The following is a 24,362-nucleotide window of genomic DNA, read 5'->3' on the forward strand; positions in this document are numbered from 1 at the left end:
GTAAGACTGAATGGCGGGATAGAGGTTTGGCAGGAAAAAGAAATGTTACATCAAGGTCACCCAAGTAATTCATACAAAGAATGTCAATCATTTTAATTAGTCAGATAGCATCAACAAAAATATTAGAACATGGTATAAATTTTAGGCCAAATTAAGCAAAGGTAGCATTTAGTAGTCAATAATGCTGTTCTCCATAGAAAGGAAATTTAACAGGATTCTTGCCTCTCTCCAAACCCAACCCTGGAAACACCATGAAAGTAAGAGATTGATTAATGGACCTGAGTGGAAACTACAGACCCTAATGGAAAAAGGGTCATGTCACAAAGAAGAGATAGCTTAGCACATAATTTGTTTTCTCTCCTGTCCCTGACCATTGTTATGGATTGAACACTATTCAGGCTTTTTCTGCTGAGAAGCCAAAAATTAATCACACCAGGTATAACAGGTTGGGAATGGATAACAACAGTTGCAGGCAGATTGGTAACCTGAGTATTTTCTTTCTTCCCTATTCTTTCTCTAAGATAATAATTATATATGACAAAGCATTTCCAGAATAAGAGTGAAAAAGTTTTCACTGAGAGGCAAATGAGTGGCTGCATAACTGGTGAATTCTCATTAAACTCCATGGACTGTACCAATGTCAATTTCTTGGTTTTGACAATATATTCTATTTGTGTGAGACTATGGCTTGGCAGTGGGCTGGAGGAGTGGTTCATGGAACTTCCCTATATGTTTCTGTGTAACCTCTCATGAATCTATAATTATTTCAAAATAAAAGTTTTTCCTTTTAAATTTAAAATGACTTCATATTGAAAAGACTTTGAAACTACTGAAGGTATACATAAGGGTGTGAAAAAGACACGCACACAAACACACTTTAACTTGTTATAGTAAAACTTAAAAATACCAAAGAAAAAGAAAACGTTGGAAGCCTCCAGCAAGCAGGGGATATTCAACGATAAAAGATGGAAAATCACATTAGCATCATGCTCCTCAATAGCACCAGTGCATAAAAAAGACAATGAAGCAATATTTTTAAACTGTAAGGAAAGGAAAAAAAAAAAACCCTAGAATTAATGTCCAGCTAAATTATTGCACAATGAATCAATCCGTGTGCAATAACTTAGTACCGTACCACAGCTATATGCCCTAATTCTAGGCATTGGGGATAACACAATGAATAAAATAGACCAAAATCTCTTATTCCATACTTTACCATTTTAAATGCTATTTCAACAATCTGTAATTGTCTCTAGCTTTCCCAAACACTTCAGAAAGCCATGCTTACACCTTCCCTTTCCTTTAATGACCAGGCTCGCTGCTAGAGCTTAAAAATGGAGAACTGAGCCTGTGGCCAAGGCTGGAGCTTTCCTGGACCATCTTGGATGGCAATCTTTTTTTTTTTTTAATTTAATTTTATTATGTTATGTTAATCACCATACATTACATCATTAGTTTTTGATGTAGTGTTCCATGGTTCATTGTTTGCGTATAACACCCAGGGCTCCATGCAATACGTGCCCTCTTTAATACCCATAATAGAAGAACTATGGCTAAGCCTGGAAGTAAACTGTGGCTTGTGCAATGATCTTAATCATTCATCGCCACGAACAATGTTGCTTGGGATTCTGTAGTTTTCAGCAACAACTTCATAAGGCATACAATTGCTACTGTGGTCCAAATCCAGAGTCATTGATGAGTTTATTCTTTCATTCCCCCTTCTCATGGGATATATAAGGATGACTTAACTATTTTTTTCTCTTTTCCATTGCTTTACAAGAAAGGGTTTTATGTAAACCATATGCAAATGTAGAAGTAGTACAATGTCTTCATATAAAGAGACATTACTATTTTTAAATTAGCTTTAGTTCATTTTTTAAACAGTGTCACCCAGATCTTGATTTTGAAAAAGTTAATATTTGAATTATTACTTTTTGCTTTTTACTTCTCAATATCCACATAAGTGATAAACAGTGGAATTTTTTTTTAAAGATTTTATTTATTTATTTGACAGAGAGAGAGACAGCGAGAGAGGAAACACAAGCAGGGGGAGTGGAAGAGGGAGAAGCAGGCTTCCTGCTAAGCAGGGAGCCCGATGCGGGGCTCGATCCCAGGATCCTGGGATCATGGATCATGACCTGAGCCAAAGGCAGATGCTTAACAACTGAGCCACCCAGGCGCCCCTAAACAGTGGAATTTTTATCATGTGCCATCATTAATTTACTAAAAAAAAATTATTGAATGCATACTATGTGTCAGGAACTTAACTAGACTGAGATATATAGTATCCCTTATTTAGACACCAGGAATGACCAATAAAAAAAATTAACAATAACAACAACAGGAATAAGAATAAAAGAAAAATTCCCAGCTTTCACAAAGCTAACATTTTGGCTGTGGGAAACAATACTAAATGATAATGAAATAATAATATATCGGAAAGTAGTAAGTGTGATAAGACAAATAACTCAGGAAAGTTGAATAATGAACAAGGAATCTCATGAAAATTACAGTAAAAGAAAAATTCTACATTATTTAGAATACAGTTTGTTAGCGCATCAGCATTACAACAGTATACCCATGACCCCACATGAACCTCTTAGACTTGGTGGAAACATGAAGTGCTTTTTTATAGTTTTTCTTCTATTTCAAGTAGAACTTTTTGTTGCATTTGTTCTTTTATATAGTTATTTAAAAATGATAGTTTTTGAAGGTCTCTGTAGCTCACACATATTACTAGAATTTTATCATAAAAACCGAAGGGCATTACTTGACAAGATTTGTTCATCAGAAATTTAGGAGAGAAAAGGCATCCAATGGAGTTGAATGTCTTAAACGTGAAAGGCTCCAGGATGGTTACGGATTGAATACTTAAATCTGGTTACTTGGTTTCTGTTTCTGTTTTCATACCAATTAGTTATTTGTATTTGGACACAATGAAGAAATTGAGGGCTGCAGCTTCCTCAGCAGTATTTGAACACTGTGGAATATCTAATTCTGTACATGGGATGCACTATTAACACTATATCATAATCCGCTATTAGCTTTTCCATTCTATTAATCATTGAGCTGGCTGAACATCTGCTGCAAGTTCATGAAAGTCATTAATTAGACTGTGTGACAACAAAACCAAACATCTGAACCACAGAAGCATTTAAATTTGAAAATAGTTAAAGCTATGAAAAATGTTATATTGCCAAAACTACACAGAATATATAAAAAATTACCCACATTATTACTGATAAAATGAACTTAATGTTTTATCATAGTTTGCTTGGATCTCTTTTAAAAAGAGATGAAACTTTACAGATTTATGGAACTCGACCTTCTACCTCTTTCCAGATACATTTCCTTCCTCCCTCAATCTACATGGAAAAACTATATACAGGATGTACTTTTTTGTCTTATTCCCAAATATGCTTTTACCTTTTTCCAACATATGTTTGAATACATAGAAATTATACTGGTTGGGGGGAAGAACTATCTTCCAAAATACTAGCATTTTTGCTATGCTAAAATGAATTTTTCTACAAGTGAGCCTTGTTTTGTTTTGTTTTGTTTTCAAAACAACTGCATTGTGTTGATACAGAAAATATATAATAGAAGAGTTACAACAAGGGTTTCTTCTCACTCTTTGTCTGTCTTTATTGCTTCATATATGGCCATAATATCCTCATACTATCAACTAATAATGACTAAGTATCTGCTTTAGGTTCAAGGTAATGTTATCTTGTCTTTTATAGGAGAGAAAACATGCATTTTCTTAAGATTTACACTACTTTGTACGGTAATACCTCATTTGTTGCAATCTATAAGGCACTGAGAATCCACAGACCTACTTAAATATACAGATTAATCAGTGTTTCTCTTTTTGCTTTTACAATCTTATTTCCCCTTTGTAATAGATTTTACCAGAAAATGAAAATTATAGGGTTTTTTTTTTTAAAGATTTTTATTTATTTATTTGAGAGTGAGAGAATGAGAGAGAGCACATGAGAGTGGGGAGGGTCAGAGAGAGAAGCAGACTCCCTGCCGAGCAGGGAGCCCGATGCAGGACTTGATCCTGGGACTCCAGGATCATGACCTGAGCCGAAGGCAGTCGCTTAACCAACTGAGCCACCCAGGCGCCCGAAAATTATAGTTTTTTAATGTTGAGAAATACATTCTTAATTTTAGTGTTAGGGCAGAGTTAGCCTAGTGTAGCTTTTATAGACAAAATTGATAGCTGGTTATATTCCTTGCCTTGTTACTACTCCAAAACAATAAATTTTATTTGCATACTTCAAAAGTTTTATTTTCTAATCTTGACTAAAATGTCCAGTTTTAGACTTGACCTCAGGAATCTTATAATCTTATTTCTGTTTCCAATCAAAGAAAGTATTTCCTTTCTTCACCTCCATTATAGAGCCACTGTGTAAGACAGCCAATATGATTTACTTATTTTCCAACAAAACCTAGTTGAACTTACTGTTAGTCTAATGTGCCTATTACATTACTTGCATTATATGTCATATTGGAGTGCTCGTCTCACTCTGCCACAGAGAAATCCTGCTCTATCTAGGGTTGTGGCTTTGCTCATTAACTTAACAGTACTTGATCATTTATTACAATGATCTGGTTTTCAAGCAACGGTTTTTTGAAGTTGAAATTATATTAAATACCTCTGTATATAGCAATCTCTTGACTACTATTTTTTGTGTTCATCTAACTAGAATTGTCAAATATAGACCACATTATAAAAGACCACATTATATTAACTTGTAAGGAATTTTATGTTAACATAAAAAGAAGAATAAGATTTTTAACAGTGTTGAGTCAATTAGAATCACTTTATAAACGAGAGTGGTTTCAAAATATACATTTGTTAAAAAATAGGGCAATTTATAAAAACTACGAAATTTTCTTTGAAATATTTTATTTAAAATCTCAGCATTGCTATTATTATTGACACTGGCATTATTACTAAAGTGTTAATTTAAAAACTTGGATCTAATCTATAAAAGAATTTTATAGACATCCAGAGTGTAAGTGAAGCAGACTAAGTACTTTTCGGAGCCTAATACAATTCTCAGATGAGCAATCCAAAATGGAAGTATTCATGAGTTTTCAAACACATTAAGAATATTTGAGAAAATTAATATTTGAGCCATTTAATTTCATCAAATCTTTTTGATGTCTCTAATACACAAGCTAACATGTTTTAGTGTTCACATCAGCATGTTTTCTTTTAAAGAAATAGGGGCACATGAATAAAGAATAGCATATATAGTTCTTAAAAAATTCTTAAACTCACAACATGAAATGACTAGAAACTTTGGATTCAGGTAAGTTCTCCTTCAATACATCTAACTTCAGAGTGTCCGTATCCTTGCTTCTTAAAAATTTCACACTTGCACCTTTGGAAGACTGTGTCCTAGTCTTTGAAGTGGTATTACTAGGGTAATCTATGTGGGACCACTGGAAATAAATGTGGATCTCTGTAGCTATGGGAAGGCATAAAGACGTTCATGGCTTTGATAAAACAATATTAATGGAACATGCAGGGAAAGCTTTATGCAAAACAGACAATCAGACACATTTTTAATGTCTTAGAAGACTCTACACCTAGATGATTATCCTTCACCTCATTTCATTTTCATAAGACCATTTCCTATTTCATTATTACAAGTTGCTAAGTCTTTAACTTAGATGAAAAGTCCAAAATTTCACCTTCTCTGGAGGACTGACTCACTTTATACAAAAGACTAATAATGACAGAAAAGATTTCAGATATTCAAAGCAATTCCCAGTGGTGCAATCTCAAGATTGAGAAAGTTGTTTTTGAGCAGGTGGGATGTCTAAAATTGCATGTCAAAATACTTAGTATTAATATTTGCATAAGCACAAATAAAACCATGTTTTATATTTTTACTTGGCAAATATATTCATGTTTCTAAATTCCATTTTACACTTTTATTTATATTCTTTTGAGGTTGCAAGCAAACTATCTCATTCATGATTAATGACACCAGTCTGTGTCATTATGCATATGCACACTAAACCACACACAAATTGGAAATAGAAACAAATGAAAGTAAATTGAAATAAGGGAATGTAAAATACTTCTGAAACATTAAAATTTATCAAGTTATTATCTTGTTATACAAAATGGTATTAAAATATAGTGAAACCACAATTTCTTTGTTGATAGTTCCTTTTAACAATATAACTGATCAGCCAGTGACAAAAAAAAAAAATGGAACATTCATAAGCATGCAGTTCAATTCATCATGACAACAAGAAAAAAAAAACATGTTTGTTGAATTCTTTGAAAATCAGATAACTAGAACAAAACAAAACAAAGCCCCCTCTTTAGCCAGGAACCATAGTTAAACTTAGTAATTATAGAAATAACTGAAGTAGATGTAAATCCTTGACAGTCAACAGTTAGATAATGGGCACTGAAAGTATGCATAGATATATAAATAAAATTGCTAAAAGGGTAAAAAGCATTATGTTACATTAATATAATTCATGAAACTTTTCTTATTTTTAAACAATGACATATTAAGGCCATTCTATAAAAGGGGCATAAGTCATTGATTAGGATTGGGCATTTAGTACAGGCTGCCCTGAGCTAGATGTTGCCCTACAGAATAGCAGGTGGAAGGAGAAATGTAGTTCAGAAAAGAACATTTTTCTTGCCTTTGAGAAAATCTCATTCATTTTATCTGCAGGACAATTTGTTCCCCCAAAATGAGTGCTTAAATTCAGTTATCTTAAAATGAGATGAATCTTTCTTTAAAATAATAAGAACTAATATTTACTGAGTGCTTACTATGTGCCCCTAAATTTATAATCCTCTAGATATTTCAAAAAAGAAGTAATAATTGGGACCAAAGTTACTCTTCCATTTTGTGAGAGATAAAGCAAAAGTTTCATATATGCTAAATCAATCTGGATATTGATAGAAAAGTTGGGCCTTGCTGTTTTTGTTTTGTAAAATAAAACCTATCATGGCCCTTTTTTAGTAAAACAATGAAAAAGATTATTACGTTGTGAATACATGTTCTGTTTAGGATCAGGAAGATTTCACTATTCTAGGTTTGATGTGAGTTATAGTATATATTTACTTGCTATTTGTTAGCTAGAACTCATTGCTCTTTGCGACTGTCTGACAATGGGTTAATTTATTCTTTATAATGCAACTCCACGAAGGGAAGGGATTTTCTTTTTTTGAGACACTGTAATATTCTCACAGTCCAGACTAGTATTTATTGAATTCATTATTGATTTGGTTACTCAGTGGGAAGATATGTCTTATTTCCTGGATCAGAAGGAAGGCATTTTGCCCATCCTGACAAAATGTTGTGTCATTACTTAGATTTACTGACAGATAGCTAATAAAAACTCAAGCCCAACACCTAGATTAATTACCAACTGTCTCTCATTGAGCAATCTCAATTACAAACAAAGTTTCGTTCTTTGCTTGTCCTAGTTTCTAGCAAATCCATTGTGGGCTCTGCACTGTCCTCTCCCACATAACCAGTGTCTTATCAGTTCCCTTCTCCTTACAATATAAAAACATCTGCTAATCACACTTCTAATTAGCAAAATGCCCAATTCTTTCCTATTGGCCTTTGCATTATTATAATGATCAGATTCACATTAAAAATTTTTAATTTGGATCTCCACTATTTCTTGTAATGGAGTACTCTATTTGTCAAATAGACATTGGAAGATCTGGTGCCCACAAAACTAAATGTAATATAACTATATATATATATATAGTATGCAATGTAATATAACTATATATATATAATATATATAATAGTTATATAATATAACTATATATATAGCTATATATATAGCAATGTAATATAACTATATATATATAGCTATATATATATAGCAATGTAATATAACTATATATATAGCTATATATATATAGCAATGTAATATAACTATATATATAATATATATAAATAGTTATATAATATAACTATATATATATAGTATGCAATGTAATATAACTATATATATATATATATATAATTTCCTTTGATATACTTATGAGGTGCTTTAATCTCTTAGCTTAATTATTTTGTGGCTCCTATCTCTTGACTTCATTTATGTCTGTACTGAAATGTCAACTCCTAAGAAAGGGGTTCCCCGACCACACTATTTCTTACAGCACAAGGATCACTGTTTACTCCATGGTCTCACTGCATTCCACCACTCTTCCTGATTTTTTTCTACCTGAAATCATAATAGCTGTTTATTTGTGTACAGGATTTCTCTCTAAAGAAAAGGAAAGTTTCACAAGGTAAGGAACTTTTACTGAGTATGTTGTTAGGGCTGTCTCTGACTTCTCGTTAGCTCAGGGAGGGAAGCACATCCTTTCCTCAGCCGTAAGGTATTGAATACCAATATAAAGGAAACAGGAAGAGTTCCAGGCAACATCATGTTACCCTAACGTCTTACAAACAACCCCCACAATCATCATACCACTCTTAGCAATAAAACAAAATATGAAATAAAGCCACACATATCATCTATCCTTTTATTAGCAATAAAGTCAGAATGATCCTTAACATTCCCATTCCTGGTGCTTATTTAAAAATATGGGCTAGAAATTCAGAGCACTAAAAAACATCATCCAGAATTTCAGAAACAAAAGGCTAAAAAAAAAAAAAAAAGGCGTTTTGCAATATAGAGCAGTCTGGAAGGGGCAAAGAGCTAAGGCTTTAGTTCTTGATTTCTTAGTGGTAAGCATGCTGCCCTGGGCAACTCCTCCCTTCCCAGTTTTATTTTTGGTCACCTATCTCTTATCAACTTGACCCTCTAGTCAGCTTTTTGGAGCTACTTAGGAACATTCTATCCCAATTTAAAAATTGTGACTACTGGAATACAAAATTCAAAATATGTCTTTTTCTTTTTTTCTTTTAGAGAGAGAGACAGCATGCATGAGAAGGAGGGGCTGTAGGGGTGGGGCAGAGAGAATCTTCAGCAGGCTCCACGCCCAGCACAGAGCCTGACCAGGGCTCCACCTCCTGACCCTGACTGAGATTGTGACCTGAGCTGAAATCAAGAGTCTGATGCTTAACTGACTGAGCCACCCAGGTGTCCCATAAAATACATATTTAAATAAGTAAGCAAATGCAGTTACAATTGAAACATTAGGAGCATCAATGCCTTTGGAAGCAGGATTTCTTGTCCTTATGATAATGGCTCTTAGAACCTCATATATTCCTCTTAGTTGGCAATTTGTTCTTATGCAAGTGACTTATCTTGCTAATTGTCAACGGGCTTTTACAGACTGACCAGTCACTATATGTCCTCAAAATATATAGATTTAAACTATATTCCAACTCAGACTTATTTCATATCCCTGAATATAATTAAGAGTTATGAATGTAGCCACTGAGTTTTGGGGTCATTTACCTTACCTCATTTAGTTTTTAAGAAAAACTTAAATAACAAATGAATGCAGAAATTATTATTGTTTCATTTTAGCTAGTGTACTTGATTATTCAAATTTAGATTCCTTCTTTCCTCCAGATTGAACTATAAGTCCCCTTCCTATGAACATGATTTGAAAATTGTCTCAAAATGATGTCGTGTGGGAAAAGTAAAGATAAGACTTTTGCTCCCTTCTCAGATTTTCATCAGATTCTATGAATACAGAATGAATTTTAATGATACCAGTTTTTCTTCTATCTCTGCTTTGTTGCATAGCATTAATCACTTTCTGAAATTATTCTATCTATTCATTTATATATATTTTTTGTCTGCTCTCTATGAGAATATGAGCTTCATGAGTTCATGGATATTTTCTGTCTCGTTCTCTTCTTATTCCATGTATATATAACAGTATGTAACCTCTAATTACAAAAGAATAATCAAAGAATATTAAGGCCCTGATGAGTTATATACAGGAGCATGTTTCAGATTTTAATGTTCTTTTACACAGATCATATGTACACAGGGGCATTTATTTCAACATTTATTTATTGACTCAGTCACTCAAAACACATTTATTGAGCCCCTTTGAATTCTTTACACTTTCATTATTTTGAACTAAATGGTACAACTTCAAATAATAAAATCTGTACTCATTCTTTTAATATTTTAGAAGTAAACTTAAGTAGATCTCTCTGAGGTTATAGTTTCATCAGAAAATCAAATGGTATTATTAATATATTCAATCAAATACTGCTGACTAGAAAGGCAAATCTGGGTAGTAATTCATGCTTTTCACAAATATTTTCTTTTATCTTTGCAAGTACATAGGATAGCACTTATTTGCCCTGTTGACTTCAGATCAAGTCATAGGGTTTTCTTTGGTCAAGGAAAAATGAGCAGAAGTGATATATGTCTCTTTCAAGAGTAAGATTTAGGAGCTGGTACATGCTTCAACATGCCCCCTTCAAAAAATGATTGATACTATATAAATCATTTTGTGTTAATATATGGAAGCACTTAACCTAGTACACCAATATCTGTGGGGCACTAAGATACTTTCTAAAGAAAGGATAATATAAAATTATAGAGGAGACAGTATAAAGTAAAAGAAAATATATGTTTTAAGTGTGACTATTCAAATTTTTTTCTTTTTTGAAGACCTATTATTGCAACACCTTATACCATGAGCATAAGCATACGTATGTTCAAAATTAGCTTCCCAAAGCAGAGGAGCTGCTTATTAAATATAAGAAAACTTCCCATGAATTTTTTATTGTGTCATTTTGCTAAGACAGGAGTCTCTGAGAATAAATTTTAGAACATTAAAAAAAAAGAGTTGCAGGGATACATTAAAGTTATTTTACATTATAACATGAAACTTCCTTCAGATTTTGTTTTTAAATTTTACCATTTTACATTTCCTTGAAAACATTACATTAAATATATGCTCAACATTCATCTCAATAGCAGTTCATTTAAGAATATTTTTAACATATTGAAATGAGAAACAAATATTCATGTTTTGACATAAGATTTTCAAAAGACAACAAGCACATAAGTAGTGAACATTTTCTTCATCTCTGCCTTTTTGCTTCCTTCTTTCCCCCAACCTACATTTAATCATCAAATCCTCCTGATGTTGCCACATCTATTTCTCTCCAATCACCAAAGCAGCAGCACTGATGTGGGTAGTTATAATATATCATTTGAAATAAAACAACAGCTTTTATTCTCTGCTGTCCCTTCTGAATTTTGTACCACAGTAGTGATCATTTGACTCCTCTATTTTGGCTCTTTTGGTGTCTCCCCACTTCTCTCAAGGTAAATCTAACTTCTTTGGACCAGTTCATATGGCCCTTCGTGTCCTTGGTCCCTCATATGTCCGGCTTGATTTTCTCCTTCTCTTTTGCATTATGGTCCAGATATATCGCTTTATTTTCAGTTCTCTAAGTTTACTATGCTGGCTTTTATCCAGGCATGTGTTAATTCCCTCCATATCCCTTGATCTGGGTAACTTCTATTCACCCTTCCCATGTAAGTTTACTGTTATTTCTGCCAGCATTCCTCACCTCTGAAAGTTATCTTAGATTCCCCTCCAGTGTTTTCCCACAATACTTCATATCCACACCTATTATCATACCTATAAAACTGTATCATAATTGACTGCTTGGTTATCTATCACCTGAGGACAAGAATTATCCTCCCACCTACCCATCCTCACCCCTTTGGCAACTCAAATTCTTGGCAGAGTCCTTCATGTGTAATCTCAGTTTAAGTACACACTTTGTTGATTACATGAAAGAATGCTTCTTCCTTATGAGTGACCTCTTTATAAATTGACATGAGATACAGAGTGTAGATTTAAGCATTCATTTACAATAAAGCCTAACCCTATTTTGTCTAGTCTCATTATTTAAGGCACAGCAAACATGCTATTCTTGTATGGTATTTTAATTTATAAATTTATAAATATTGTATTTGTGTGTAGAAGGAGCAGTAAGAGGTGAGCAGACATTGATAGCTTTTCATGATAGAGCTCTGGGCTGCCTATCCAATCTCCTTTCCAACCAAATCCCATCGCTTTCCATTCTAATGATTCATAGATGCACACAGAGTTTCAGAGCAGAGAAGTATAGAAGTTAAGAAAAGAGTTTTCAGAATTAGACAAACAAGGCTAATATTCCAGTTCCCCAAGGACCTCTCTCTCTGCAGAACATGGGTATATAGCTTAACATTTGTAAGATTATTTCTGCACCTAAACGAGTGATACTAATTTCACAGGAATTTTTGGTATTTAGTATTACATTGGCATATTTTTCTAATTTATATTTTATTTATTCTGAAACCAAACAATTGTTTTATTTCTTCCTCATTTACCATTAAAAAAGCAAAAGGAGGTATTCATATCATGCCATAATTGAATAAATTATAAAATAACAAATCGAGGAAGAGATTTCCAAAGTCAGAAAGGTTTGTATAAAATATAGACACTGTAAGTGGAAAAGCAGATGTATCCTCAAATATGGAAAAGATTAAAGGAATAAAAATATAATATTCAATTATGTAGGCATAGAAATATAAATACAGAAGTATATAATTTAAATTAAAATATGAATAACAACTAAAGTTAATAAAAAAGAGGTATTAAATTTCAATAAGAAATTATTACAAGAGAAGTTAGAAAACAAGGTGAAAGTCTACCATTAAAAAATGAAGAAGAAGGAGAAGGGAGAGGAAAGAAGAAACAGAAGAAAAAGAAAGAAAAAGACACAAGGCTCAGGTAATATTCAGCTGAATTACACTTGTCAGGCTCCAAGCCAGACAGCTTGGGTTCAAATCCCAGTTTCACCTTTGATTTAACTCTGAGGTCTTGGGTGAGTTACTTAACCCCATCCTTTCTTCATCCTTAACATAGAATAACAGTTATATCTACCTCATTGTGGTCGATTAAAGAATTAAATATGGCAGTATATATAGGGCACCTACAATAGTATCAGGCTGTATGGTATACATACTTTAAGAACAGCTGGTGAGAATAGGAAATGACCGTGCTACTCAAACTATTGTCTTCAGATTCTTACTCAACATCATTCTCTATCTCTTCAAAAATGGTTTCCAGAATTTGGAGTCCCCTAAAGCAACCTAAACACTTTATGATATTTTGCACTTCTTGTTTGAACTTTTTGAAACCGAGGACAGAAACTTGGAAAACCAGGCAATCTATTATCAAGCAATGGTAAAGCAGTAGATATTATGTAATTTTTTTGAAATCTGTCATGTTCAGCATTTATTATTCAAAGGTAAATATTGTTCCAGCCACTTTAGTTAAAATATTTTAACTGTTGAAAAGTAATCAGGTTTTTGTTATGAAAATAGTATAAAAATATGTATGACTCCACATTTTCAGACAACCTAAAACTAAAATAAACTGAAAATGATGGTAATTTATAATTAAAAATGAAAAGAAGTAATAGAAAATGGTTATCAATTCAAGACAACTCTGACAATCATTCATTCTTGAAATTTGAGGGAATGATCACTTAGGAATTGTAATAGTGTTTCAAAGTGGTCACAATCCTTGGTGAAGCACTGAGTTAGTCACTAGGAAACTACCAAATTAAATTTTAGTTTACATATACCATAACTAAGTAACTTTTAATACCTCATTGGATAGGTTTCTTGTAAAAAATCCTTGGAAATATACACAAATATAAGCCTAAGGAACGTGTGTATATCTTGCCCAGAAGAAATAAACATTTGCATCTGAGTTCTCTGTATACCAGGTAAAACTACAAGATCAACTGTGGACTGAGAACAATATTTTAATAATCACTGGTCTTAGAAATGCATCAATCCAAGCATAAGAAGAGGATACATCTCTGGTTGGAACTCACTGTACTCATTATAAAATGTAAATTTCAAATTCATTCATTCTGCAAATGGTGTTGAACAGCATATGCCAAGCACTGTGCTTGAAAGAACATTTATCCATTCTTTTTATACTGAGATCATATAGGAATGTTAATAAGAAAATGTCAAAAGATGAAAATGGAATCTGATCTTAGTCTCTTCAATATAGAATGACAATATAAAACAGTGGTTCTCAAAGTACAGCCCTGAAACAGCTTTATCAAGATCACACAGGAAGTTGTTAAGAATACAAACACGTGGGCCATACCCCAGATCCACTAAATCAGAAACTGTGGAGGTAAGGCCCAGCAACTATTTTCCCAAGCACTATAGGTGATTCTGATGCATACTCAAATTTGAAAACAACTGCTATAACACAAAGAAAACAGTGTGTTCAGTTTATTAACATAGTACAGAAAGTACAAATATAGAGTATAAATCCATATATGAATCTGAATTCAAACACCTTGCATAGTGTTGAAGCATGAAAAAAAGAAAATGAAGCCCAAGTGTCTATCGATAGATGAATGGATAAAGAAGAGGTGGTATATGTATATATAGATAGATATAGATATAGATATGCACAATGGAATATTACTCAGCCATAACAAAGAATGAAATCTTGCCTTTGCAATGATATGGATGGAGCTAGACAGTATAATGCTAAGTGAAGTAAGTCAGTCAGAGAAAGACAAATACCCACATGATTTCACTCATGTGGAATTTAAGAAACAAAACAAATGAGCAAAGGAAGAAAAGAGAGAGAGAGAGAGAGAGAGAGAAATAAGAAACAGACTCTTAATTATAGAGAATAAACTAATGGTTATCAGAGGGGTAAAATTGGTGAATGGGGATTAAGGAGTGCACTTGTGATGAGCACTGGGTGTTGTACGGAAGTGTTGAATCACTACATTGTACACCAGAAACTAACATAACACTGTATATTAACTACACTATAATTAAAATAAAAAGCTTAATTAAAAAAAGACTCTTAATCCAAACTCCATTCTCCATTTCAAGTTTTGGTATTTTTTTCCCTTAAAAGTAGGTGAAGGGGTGCCTCAGTGGCTCAGTCAGTTAAGCATCTGACTCTTGATTTCAGCTTGGGTCATGATCTCAGGGTCATGAAATAGAGCCCCATATCAGGCTCTACTGCTTGAAATTCTCTCTCTCCCTCTGCCTTCCCCTCCCCGTGTTCTCGCTCTAAAATAAATAAATCAATCTTAAAAAAAAAGTAGTTAAATGAATGCATGCTTTCCACTGAACTTTATAATCCTAGTCATTTAAGACTCTGAATTTAATGTATATAATAGCACATACTATATTATATATATATTATACATATATATGTCTATTGGATAGTTTCTTTGATTTGGAGCAAATTCTTGGAATCCATAATAACCATGTATTTACAGACTGTAAGAGATACAATTTAGACATTTAAGAAGTGTTCTTTTATCCAAAGAAATATATCAATCGGTCTTCTCTTCTCAATAAAATTACTGATTCAAATGGACAGTCTGGATAGGCTCTGGGAAATTTAATTTGACTTGTAATCAGTTGACCTTGGAATAATATTAAACCTATCTACATTTTTTTTCATCACCCTCTTAACTTAATTACCTTAAAAAAGCAACACTGGTTTGTCAGTATTTTTTAACTTTCGGCCTTTTTAAACTTTTAAAATGTGTTTGAAAGTACAAATACCACCCCTCCCACCACACACACATTCACATATTCTTCCCTTAGTTTCCATGACACAGCAGATTTTTCTACCTCATAGTTATTTCTTTTTCACTGGAACTTCTATCCTTGCTGTGTTCATGCAGTAAATTTATGTCTCGACATTTTTGCTACCTTCAGTTCTTGTGTCTAATGCTTCTGACCTGTGAGCTTACATATTCGAAGGGAAGTATTCACTCAAATTCCTAACCAGGCTCCCTTTATTTGGTTTATGTTCACTATATTCAAATTTAACAAGTCCAATTTAAAAATCTGAGCATTCTTGCAAACTTTGATTCAATATCTTACTTTTGTCAATAATTTAACACTCACTCCAAAAGTCTCTTTGAGGTTGCTCATTTTCCACTACATTCAGGGTCAAGAAAAAGGAAAATATTAATTTTCCTGAGCAGTATTACTACACAAAATGAAATCTGTACAAAGGGCCACAGACTCAGAAAAGTCTTCAGAAAGTAGTTGGAATTCTCCAAGAAAGAGTACTCCTATTTCACAAAGCCTTTCAACATCAAAGGCCCATGGCTCATCAGGGTCTCTCAAATTTATTGTATTTATTCCTCCTAGTAAATACATTGTGAAGTTAGTATTTATGGGAATGAATGAAGAGTATATGTGCGGTGTCCTTGATTTGGAAGATGGAGATAACCACTTTTTATGAACTGGCTTATGGCTTATTTCTTTTCCACAGCAAAAGAGACCATTAACAAAATGGCTTCTCTACCTTTCTCTCTCTTGACTGTTCTCTTCTTCATCTATATATTTGATGATTTCCAGAACATTCACTAAAGAGATTGAAGTAAATGGTAGAGAACAAAGGTCACTGTACTTTCAAAAATCATTTCTCAAAAATTAAATCAATATTCAAGTTCTGCCCATTTCAACATTTTCTTAATTCAATTTTTCTTTCTTTCCCCCTTCATGACTCTAATCTAAATCTTACTCAACCTTCCTTCAAAAGTGCCTAATCTTTTCTCTGCCTCTACTGTAATATCATTTAATTATGCTATATATGATATGATCAGATTAATCTACAAAAGATGTCATTTTATTCATGATTTAAGACTATACAATGAATCCAGATTATCCATCAATTCTCCACAGACTTCCCTGGGCTGGCATTAAATGCCCTATGTCAAATGGTTCCTCCAAACATCTCTCTCAACGAAATCTATCCAATCGTCTTCAGTCAATCGTGTACATTACTCTAATCTCACTTACTTCAGTATCTGCAGACTGCCAGTACTTTCCTTATACAAGTTGCTAAAGCATAAAAAGTCATCCCCCAGGACTAACCAATCATACTGCCTGTTCCTTAAAATTTTCTGCTTCTATAAACACATTAAATTAGTACTTAACAATATTAATAACCACAATGTCACACATATGGTCATTTGTGTATGTAATACATTTCTAAATTTTTAATTATTATCATCTACTATAACATGAAACCTTTACTAAAAAAAATAACAAATTACTTAATAAAATAACAAAAAATGTTTTAAATGGAAGGAAAAATAAACTATGGCTCAGTCACTATAGTCACATGTACAAAGACCAAACCAAAATTGGTAACAAAAAGTATATTTGCAATTAGTGATTTCTGATTAGTCATTATTAATGATTACTATTTATGAAAAAAATTGAGTATAAACCTATAAAAACTAACAAACCAGTCTCTACCCTGGTGATCACGTCTCTTAACCCCACTACCCTGCAGTACTAACCACTCCTATACTTGTTTTTGTGGCATTTTGTACATATTCTTTTTTTTTTAATTTTTATTTATTTATTCATGAGAGACAGAGAGAGAGAGAGAGAGAGGCAGAGGGAGAAGCAGGCTCCCAAGGAGCAGGGAGCCCGATGCGGGACTCGATCCCAGGACCCTGAGATCATGACCTGAGCCGAAGGCAGACGCTTAACCATCTGAGCCACCCAGGCGCCCATTTTGTACATATTCTTATGACAGCACTTGCTTTAACAAGACTCTAAGGGCAATGCTTCCTTCTTGAACTCCTGGTAATCACTGTAGGATTAATTTACTTAAAGTTTTATTGACTGACTGTGTGATCAAATGAATATGATAATTCTAAGCATTTTAATATGTCATAACTCAAAAGGACAGGAACAGTGGCAATTTTATTTTATTCAGTAAAACTTCCTACTTTCTAAAGGGGGCAGTCAAAAAGCCACATTCATTGTGCATCTCTATGGCAGAGTATAAAAAAGAAACTATATAAAACTCAAATTCTTTATTATTAGAAACTATAGTCGTGTATGTTTCAAATGTAGCCAAATAATGTTTATGTTGTTTATGGTATATTCAGATGAGTCAGAAACAGTTTTGCTTGTTTCTTAATTCCTTAGATACCAAGGAAAACACACATTCAAATAACCTTTTTTCTTTCCTGTTAAGCAACAAATGAAGCAAATAATTGGAGGCTAGTAGCTGTCTAAGGAGATTAAACAATTGCTTAGTTGAGCCTAAAAATTATAAATTAAGGACATTAAGATTTTGAGAAAGCTTTTTTCCCACACATTAATATTTTTGATTTCACATGATACATTTGTTCTCTTTTTAAGTCTTTTAAAACAGTGCCTCCAGAATGCCAGTCCTTTTTTTTTAAATATACTGCAACAACTTCTAAGAACAGTATATAAGCCAATACTCAAATATGAAGAGAACTTTCCTCATCATATTTAAATATAGACCAAATAGCTGAATTGAAGTAATCAACCAACTTTAACAGAAAGCTGGAGAAATGCTGGGTTCCGTCCACCAACTCCATCCAGCGGGGGGTTTAATAACACAGCAGTGATTTTATCACCTTAATTTAAGAATAGATAACAAGGTTTCTAACAGTTTCTGGCTTAAAAACGAAATAGGGCTTTCTAGAACTGAATTTGCCATTAATTTTAAAAAATCAAATTCGTTTTTCAGACTTCATCTAATACAGAAATGTACTGCCTAATTAAATCCATGTTCAGTATAAAAGGGGGAGGTGCCCTGCACTAGATAATCTACATATTTTGTGGATAGAAGAAATTATTTAGATATATAGGCTCAAGATAAAAATATAGGCTAAAGTAATAAGTCTTTAAAAATAGGAAATATGTGACAAATTATTAATAATCCCTTGAAGAAAAGTTGGTCTCATAATCAAAGGCATAAATATTAATTATTAGGGAAGAACATCCATTTTTTTAAAAGATTTTATTTATTTATTCATGAGAGAGAGAGAGAGAGAGAGAGAGAGAAGCAGGCTCCCAAGGAGCAGGGAGCCCGATGTGGGACTCGATCCCAGGACCCTGGGATCATGACCTGAGCTGAAGGCAGACGCTTAACCATCTGAGCCACCCAGGCGCCCGAAGAACATCTATTTTTTAAACTTATTGCTGAGGGTACATTCCTAACACTGTTTATTTAAATATCATCCGAGTTACAGTGATTATATTCAAAAGCTCTTGATTCAAGATTCTGAGATAGCTTGGGAGATGAAAAAAGCCATTTGTATGTAATATAAAATCTTCATTACAGTGATCATCAGATCAGAATTCGAGTGATTTTTTTAAATGCTGGTATCTGATTGTATCTTTAAAAATTTGGTATCTAAACGTACATGCCTGAGAAAGAAGAAATCTAAATTTTCTAAGATAGTATAGAAGAAATAACTTTATTTTACACTAACACTTTTGTTTCATATTATTAAGCAGGGGGAATACTCTTAAAAGAACTCTATCACTTTCATTGTATCTAGGATGCTTTTGCCCTATCATCCTAAGCTTTGGTGTATAAGGAGATTTTTCAAAAGAAATGTTGTCTTTGAGGCTATTTTGCATGTAAAGACTTTTCGTGTAAGGTTTAAGTGTAAAGAACATGGTAGTGGTGCAAAGACAAGTGGATATACACACTCTTTCTGTTCTACAAACGCCGCCTTCCTATTTACATTGGCAGAACTGCACGAGGCCATTATTCTTTATTGAGATCTCCCCAAAGTATATAGCAAATTTTCTCTCCCACGGCATGACACAGTATCTGAGTAAAATTACCAATTAAAATAGAACATTATAAAAAAGCACCCTAGGAAAAAATAACACTTATTTCTAAATATAAAAGAAAATCCTAAGAATAAAGAAACCCAGAAGGAATGCTTGGCAAGGAATGAGTTAGCTTCAAAAATTGTGTGAGAGACAGGAATTGTTTTCCTGACCATGGCTTATAACAACCAGAAGTATGTTTTCCTCTAGTGGATGGCATGAATCTCACAAACTTGGAAAGAATGGTATTAGCAGCAAACCTTATTGATCTGATCAAGAAGAACTAAGACTCAAGGTGGAACAGAAAAATGTGAATCCGTAAAATGGATATTACGGAGGACAACAGGTTTGAAATGAAAATAAAATACAGGGACAAAAATGTCCGGAAATTATTCTGTGAAAATCATGGCTTGGAATAATACTTAGGCCTAGGATATATGGCTATACCGAATAAAACTAAAGAACAGTAGATGTGTTAAGGTCTCAAAATGCACTTTTTTTTTTTAAGTCCTCACACAACTCCGGTGAATGAGTGTAAGAATTGCCACAGATGTTCATGTAAGGAGTGCCCTGAACAGGGGAAGCTGGCCTGTGGGGCAAGTGTGGAATATATTCCACCCCACATGCAATTGGCCAAGAGGTATCATTATCTTCAATTTACAGGGTAGGAACCTAGGCTTGGGTATGTTCAGAAACCAGCTCAAGGGTATCTAGCTAAAAAAATTATGAGGCTAGACTGGCGAGAATTGGAAGCCAAGTATGTCTGGAATTCATACTTTTAGAAAAACATAGGGAAAATTATACACACATAGGCACACATATATAATTTATTCTAAAGTAGCAAAGTAGGGGGAAATTATCTAATTTGTTCACAAGGAACAACACAGCGACTGGGAAATGTGTGTCATTGCATATCAGGGAGTTATATACTAGTTTTATGATCCAGAAACATAAAGATAGGAATTTATAGGAGATGCTAATGTAGGAGAGGAAAAATCTAGAAAGAAGAAACTGCCATTGGAAAATAGTGTAGTGATCGTAGCGAAACATAATACAGAAAGTATTAGTAATGAGTACAAGATGTGGATGACAAGGAAGGGCTTCAGTTAGCTGGATCCCTCTTAGGAGGAAGTCTAATTCTACTAAAAATGTATTTGGGGGGGAAGATTCTACTGGTAACTACTTTTCTGCTAAATTTGCCTTAGAGAGAAGGTGGAGACATTGGGAATGAAAGTTTTGAGGAACGTGAGAGCAAAAAAAGGGAACGATGAGCAGAGGTGGGAAAATTCTGCAGACCGAAAAACAGGCAGCTTTTCAGTTTACAGGGAGCAATGGGCCATTACTCAGATACTCTAAGAAAATATACCAGAAGAAGAAAGTGAGAAACCAAAGATGAAATCCTGACTCTATCATTGCAAATAAAGCTATAACCAGAAAAAAGGAAAAGACACCTAATGAAAATAATTTAATTTTATAAATAACAATTTGGTATTCAGTTCTTAGGTATTTCAAAATATAGATAATACAAGATGAATGTGAATGACTAAATCAAGTGGTAAGGACTTAGAAAATGAGTTGATGTGTCTAAAGTCAAGAATGTTCTAAGAAACTCCAAATATGAAAGATCTAAAAATGTTAGCTGTGTTCAGTTAAAAAAAAAAAAAAAAAAGATAAGTCCACCAGCTGAGGGAGAAAGAACTGCTAATCTTTCTTGTTTATATTTTCTCTATCAGGGAAAATGATCATCAAATTAGAACAAATAGAACAAACAATTTTTATATGGATTTAGGATTTACTCAGATTTCCTTAGGAACTGAAGTAAAAGAGGGATAAAAAGAAAGTTTCTCAATGATCCACTCTTGTCTGCTATATCAGCAATCTGTGGATACTTAGATAAGAAAGTAGTGATTATCAAATACCAGGATGTATTCACTAGAAAGGAGTTTTGTTTTGTTTTGTTTTGTTTTTGCTTATTAGGCAAGGACAAGAATATTGGACCAACAATGTATCTTAATTTGAATGATGTATCTTACATAGCCTTTTATTATAACTTCTTGAACATGGTAGAAAAAGACTAGTTTTATGATAATACAACAGAGTGGATTACTGATGGTTGATCAATCTTTCTCCAAGCAAATTTTGTCCTTTTTACTGTGGAAACTCAAAATGCTATTCTGTGATTTCACTAAGGAAGTGGAAAACAACACTTTACAAACCTGTGGATAATACAAAGTTTTGAGGGAATCAAATAACTCTTCGAAAATGTTTTGTTATGTAGAAACAGTCACCCCAGATAATATACTATGTATTAGGAAACAATGTAAAGACCTACATTTAAATTTCAAAAATATCATTTGCACCAACAAAGGATAGCAGGGCTTAACGGTGGTTCATTTGAAAAGATCTATTTTCACAAAACCCATAATCTTCAGCTACCTTAGGAAAACATTGTTGATTGTTTCTGCTCATTTACTAAAATATTTCTATTCTTCAGATACATTAAATTCACTCTTAAAACATCCTCTCTCTATACTTTGAAACCCTTCGATTAAAAATAAGTAAGACTTCTAGCTCCTTAGGAAACAAGACAAAGAATTATGTAGCACAGGTAAGTGTGAGCACATCTTAAATAAGTTTCTTTCATAACAAGAATACAATGTAATTTCTATGTCACATCTTCTGGTGAAGGGTTTCAGAAGACTCAAAGGATGGCACTTTAAAAGGTCTCCTGTCCCAGTAGAAAACGCAAAAGTTAATTCCAAACATTTGTGAATAGTTTGGAACAATTCTGTGTAGAGCACAATTATCTTTCACATGGGAAAATATAATTTGGAATTTATGCAAAATGATTAAAAATTTATAGCAACATATCATAATAACAAGGTTTTCACAGAAACCACAAAAATTAAAAAAAAGGCACCAGTTAAATTTCTCACCTGCCTAATACCCAATCGGTATGCAACAATCCGATCTACTGCATCAGGATTCATTTGTGTCCACTGTAGACTGTAAGAATAAACACGATGTCTGTTCTGCCACACAGGATTGTAGGTATCGTAATAGAATTCTGGAGCATAGGCTTTTCCTAAAAATAGAAAGAGTGCTTAAATTTGAATGATGACATATGACAGTCAAACATGCTTATTCTTTTTTGGCCCTTTTACCACATTCTACCATGTGTCCCATGAGTAACTCTTCTATTTGAAAAGTCATTATTAAAATCTAATCAATTTTCTGGAGAATTTTGAGAATAGATGTAAGAAGATTTCCTGGTTGATTAGATGAGCAGTGTGAGAGGAAGAGAAGAATCAAGCTCGACTACAAGTGTTTTTGGTCTAAGGAACTGAAAGAATGGACTTTCCATCAACTGAGATGAAAAACTAGGGGAGGGTCAAATTTTCGGGGAGAACTTCAGAAAGTTATTTTTTAACAGTCTGAATGATCTAAACGGAGACATCAACTGGGATATACTAGTCTAGAATTCCAGAGAGGCCAGAATTAAAGCTATAATCTTGTTAACCATAAGCATATAGATAGATTTTAAGTTTAAAGCCATGAGACTGAAGAGATCACCAAGGCACTGTGAGTAGATAGAGAAGAGTAAGGCCTGTGGCACCTGGGTGGCTCAGTCAGTTAAGCGTCTGCCTTCGGCTCAGGTCATAATCTCAGGGTCCTGGGATCAAGCCCTGAGGTTGGCTCCCTGCCCAGTGGGGAGTCTGCTTCACCCTCTCCTTCTGACCCTCCTCCTGCTTTTGCTCTCTCTCTCTTATTTGAGAGGGAGAGAATGAGAGAGAGAGCATGAGAAGAGGGAGGGTCAGAGGGAGAAGCAGACTCCCCGATGAGCAGGGAGCCCAATGCAGGACTCGATCCTGGGATTCCAGGATCATGACCCGAGCCGAAGGCAGTTGCTTAACCAACTGAGCCATCCAGGCGCCCCAATAAATAAAATCTTTAAAAAAAATGCTAAAGCTTGACCACTGGGGCAATCCAGAGTTAAGAGAGATGAGAGCAGATAACAACCCCAACAAAGCCTGAGATGAAACAAACCAGTGAATGGGAGGAAAATAAAAATTGTGGCATCCTAGAAGTCAAAAGTGGTGTATCAGCAAGTGAATGATCAATTCTGTCAAAAAACCAAAATCAATGAAAATGAAAATTTGTGTTTATATTGTATTTGACCAATACATTTGAAATTACCCAAACAAAAACTTAACGATGACATGAGAACTTGGGCCAATAACAAAGAAGTGTTTGTTTAGATTTCAAGGATATGTGAAGAGCATATAGTGTATACAACATATACAAACCATCTGGTTTTTTTTTTTTTTTTTTTTTTCAGTTACCAAATTGAAAAGTGCATAGACCATTTGGAATTATAGATCCAACTTCTTGATATTCTGAAATATAGGTATTTTTACACCTTCCATTTTTTTTTACCTATAATGTATTTATTTATTAAATCAACAATATCTAAGGAGAGCCTATTAAATGCCACGTAGTATGCTAGGCAGTGGGGATATAATGAATGAAGTACAGCCTCTGTCCTCATAGAAATTGCTAACATTTCTTAGATTTTTCAAATAGCTTTGCAATTCTTACTGAATGATGAGTTAATAGTTGTACATTTATCATCCCTCATTCAACATCTTTTCTGTTTTTTCTTTTATAAAATTAGGTTAAATATTAAATGTCCTCCTGGGTTTTTCCTCATGGGTTTCTGTTTGCAGGAACAT

General features: G+C 33.6%; 1 protein-coding gene across 1 annotated transcript in view; it reads right to left on the reverse strand.

Moving 5' to 3' along the window:
• MDGA2 (MAM domain containing glycosylphosphatidylinositol anchor 2) overlaps positions 1 to 24,362 on the reverse strand; it is an 800,528-nt gene that overhangs the window by 69,984 nt on the left and 706,182 nt on the right. Inside the window, exon 10 of the mRNA XM_045900785.3 lies at positions 22,566 to 22,714. Within this exon, the coding sequence (XP_045756741.2) occupies positions 22,566 to 22,714 (149 nt within the window). The remainder of the gene's footprint in view (positions 1 to 22,565; positions 22,715 to 24,362) is intronic.

This window comes from Mirounga angustirostris, unplaced genomic scaffold, assembly GCF_029215605.1.
Source record: "Mirounga angustirostris isolate CCGP_5_RB_7025 unplaced genomic scaffold, mMirAng1.0.hap1 SCAF_9, whole genome shotgun sequence".
In the NCBI taxonomy this organism is placed as follows: domain Eukaryota; kingdom Metazoa; phylum Chordata; class Mammalia; order Carnivora; family Phocidae; genus Mirounga; species Mirounga angustirostris.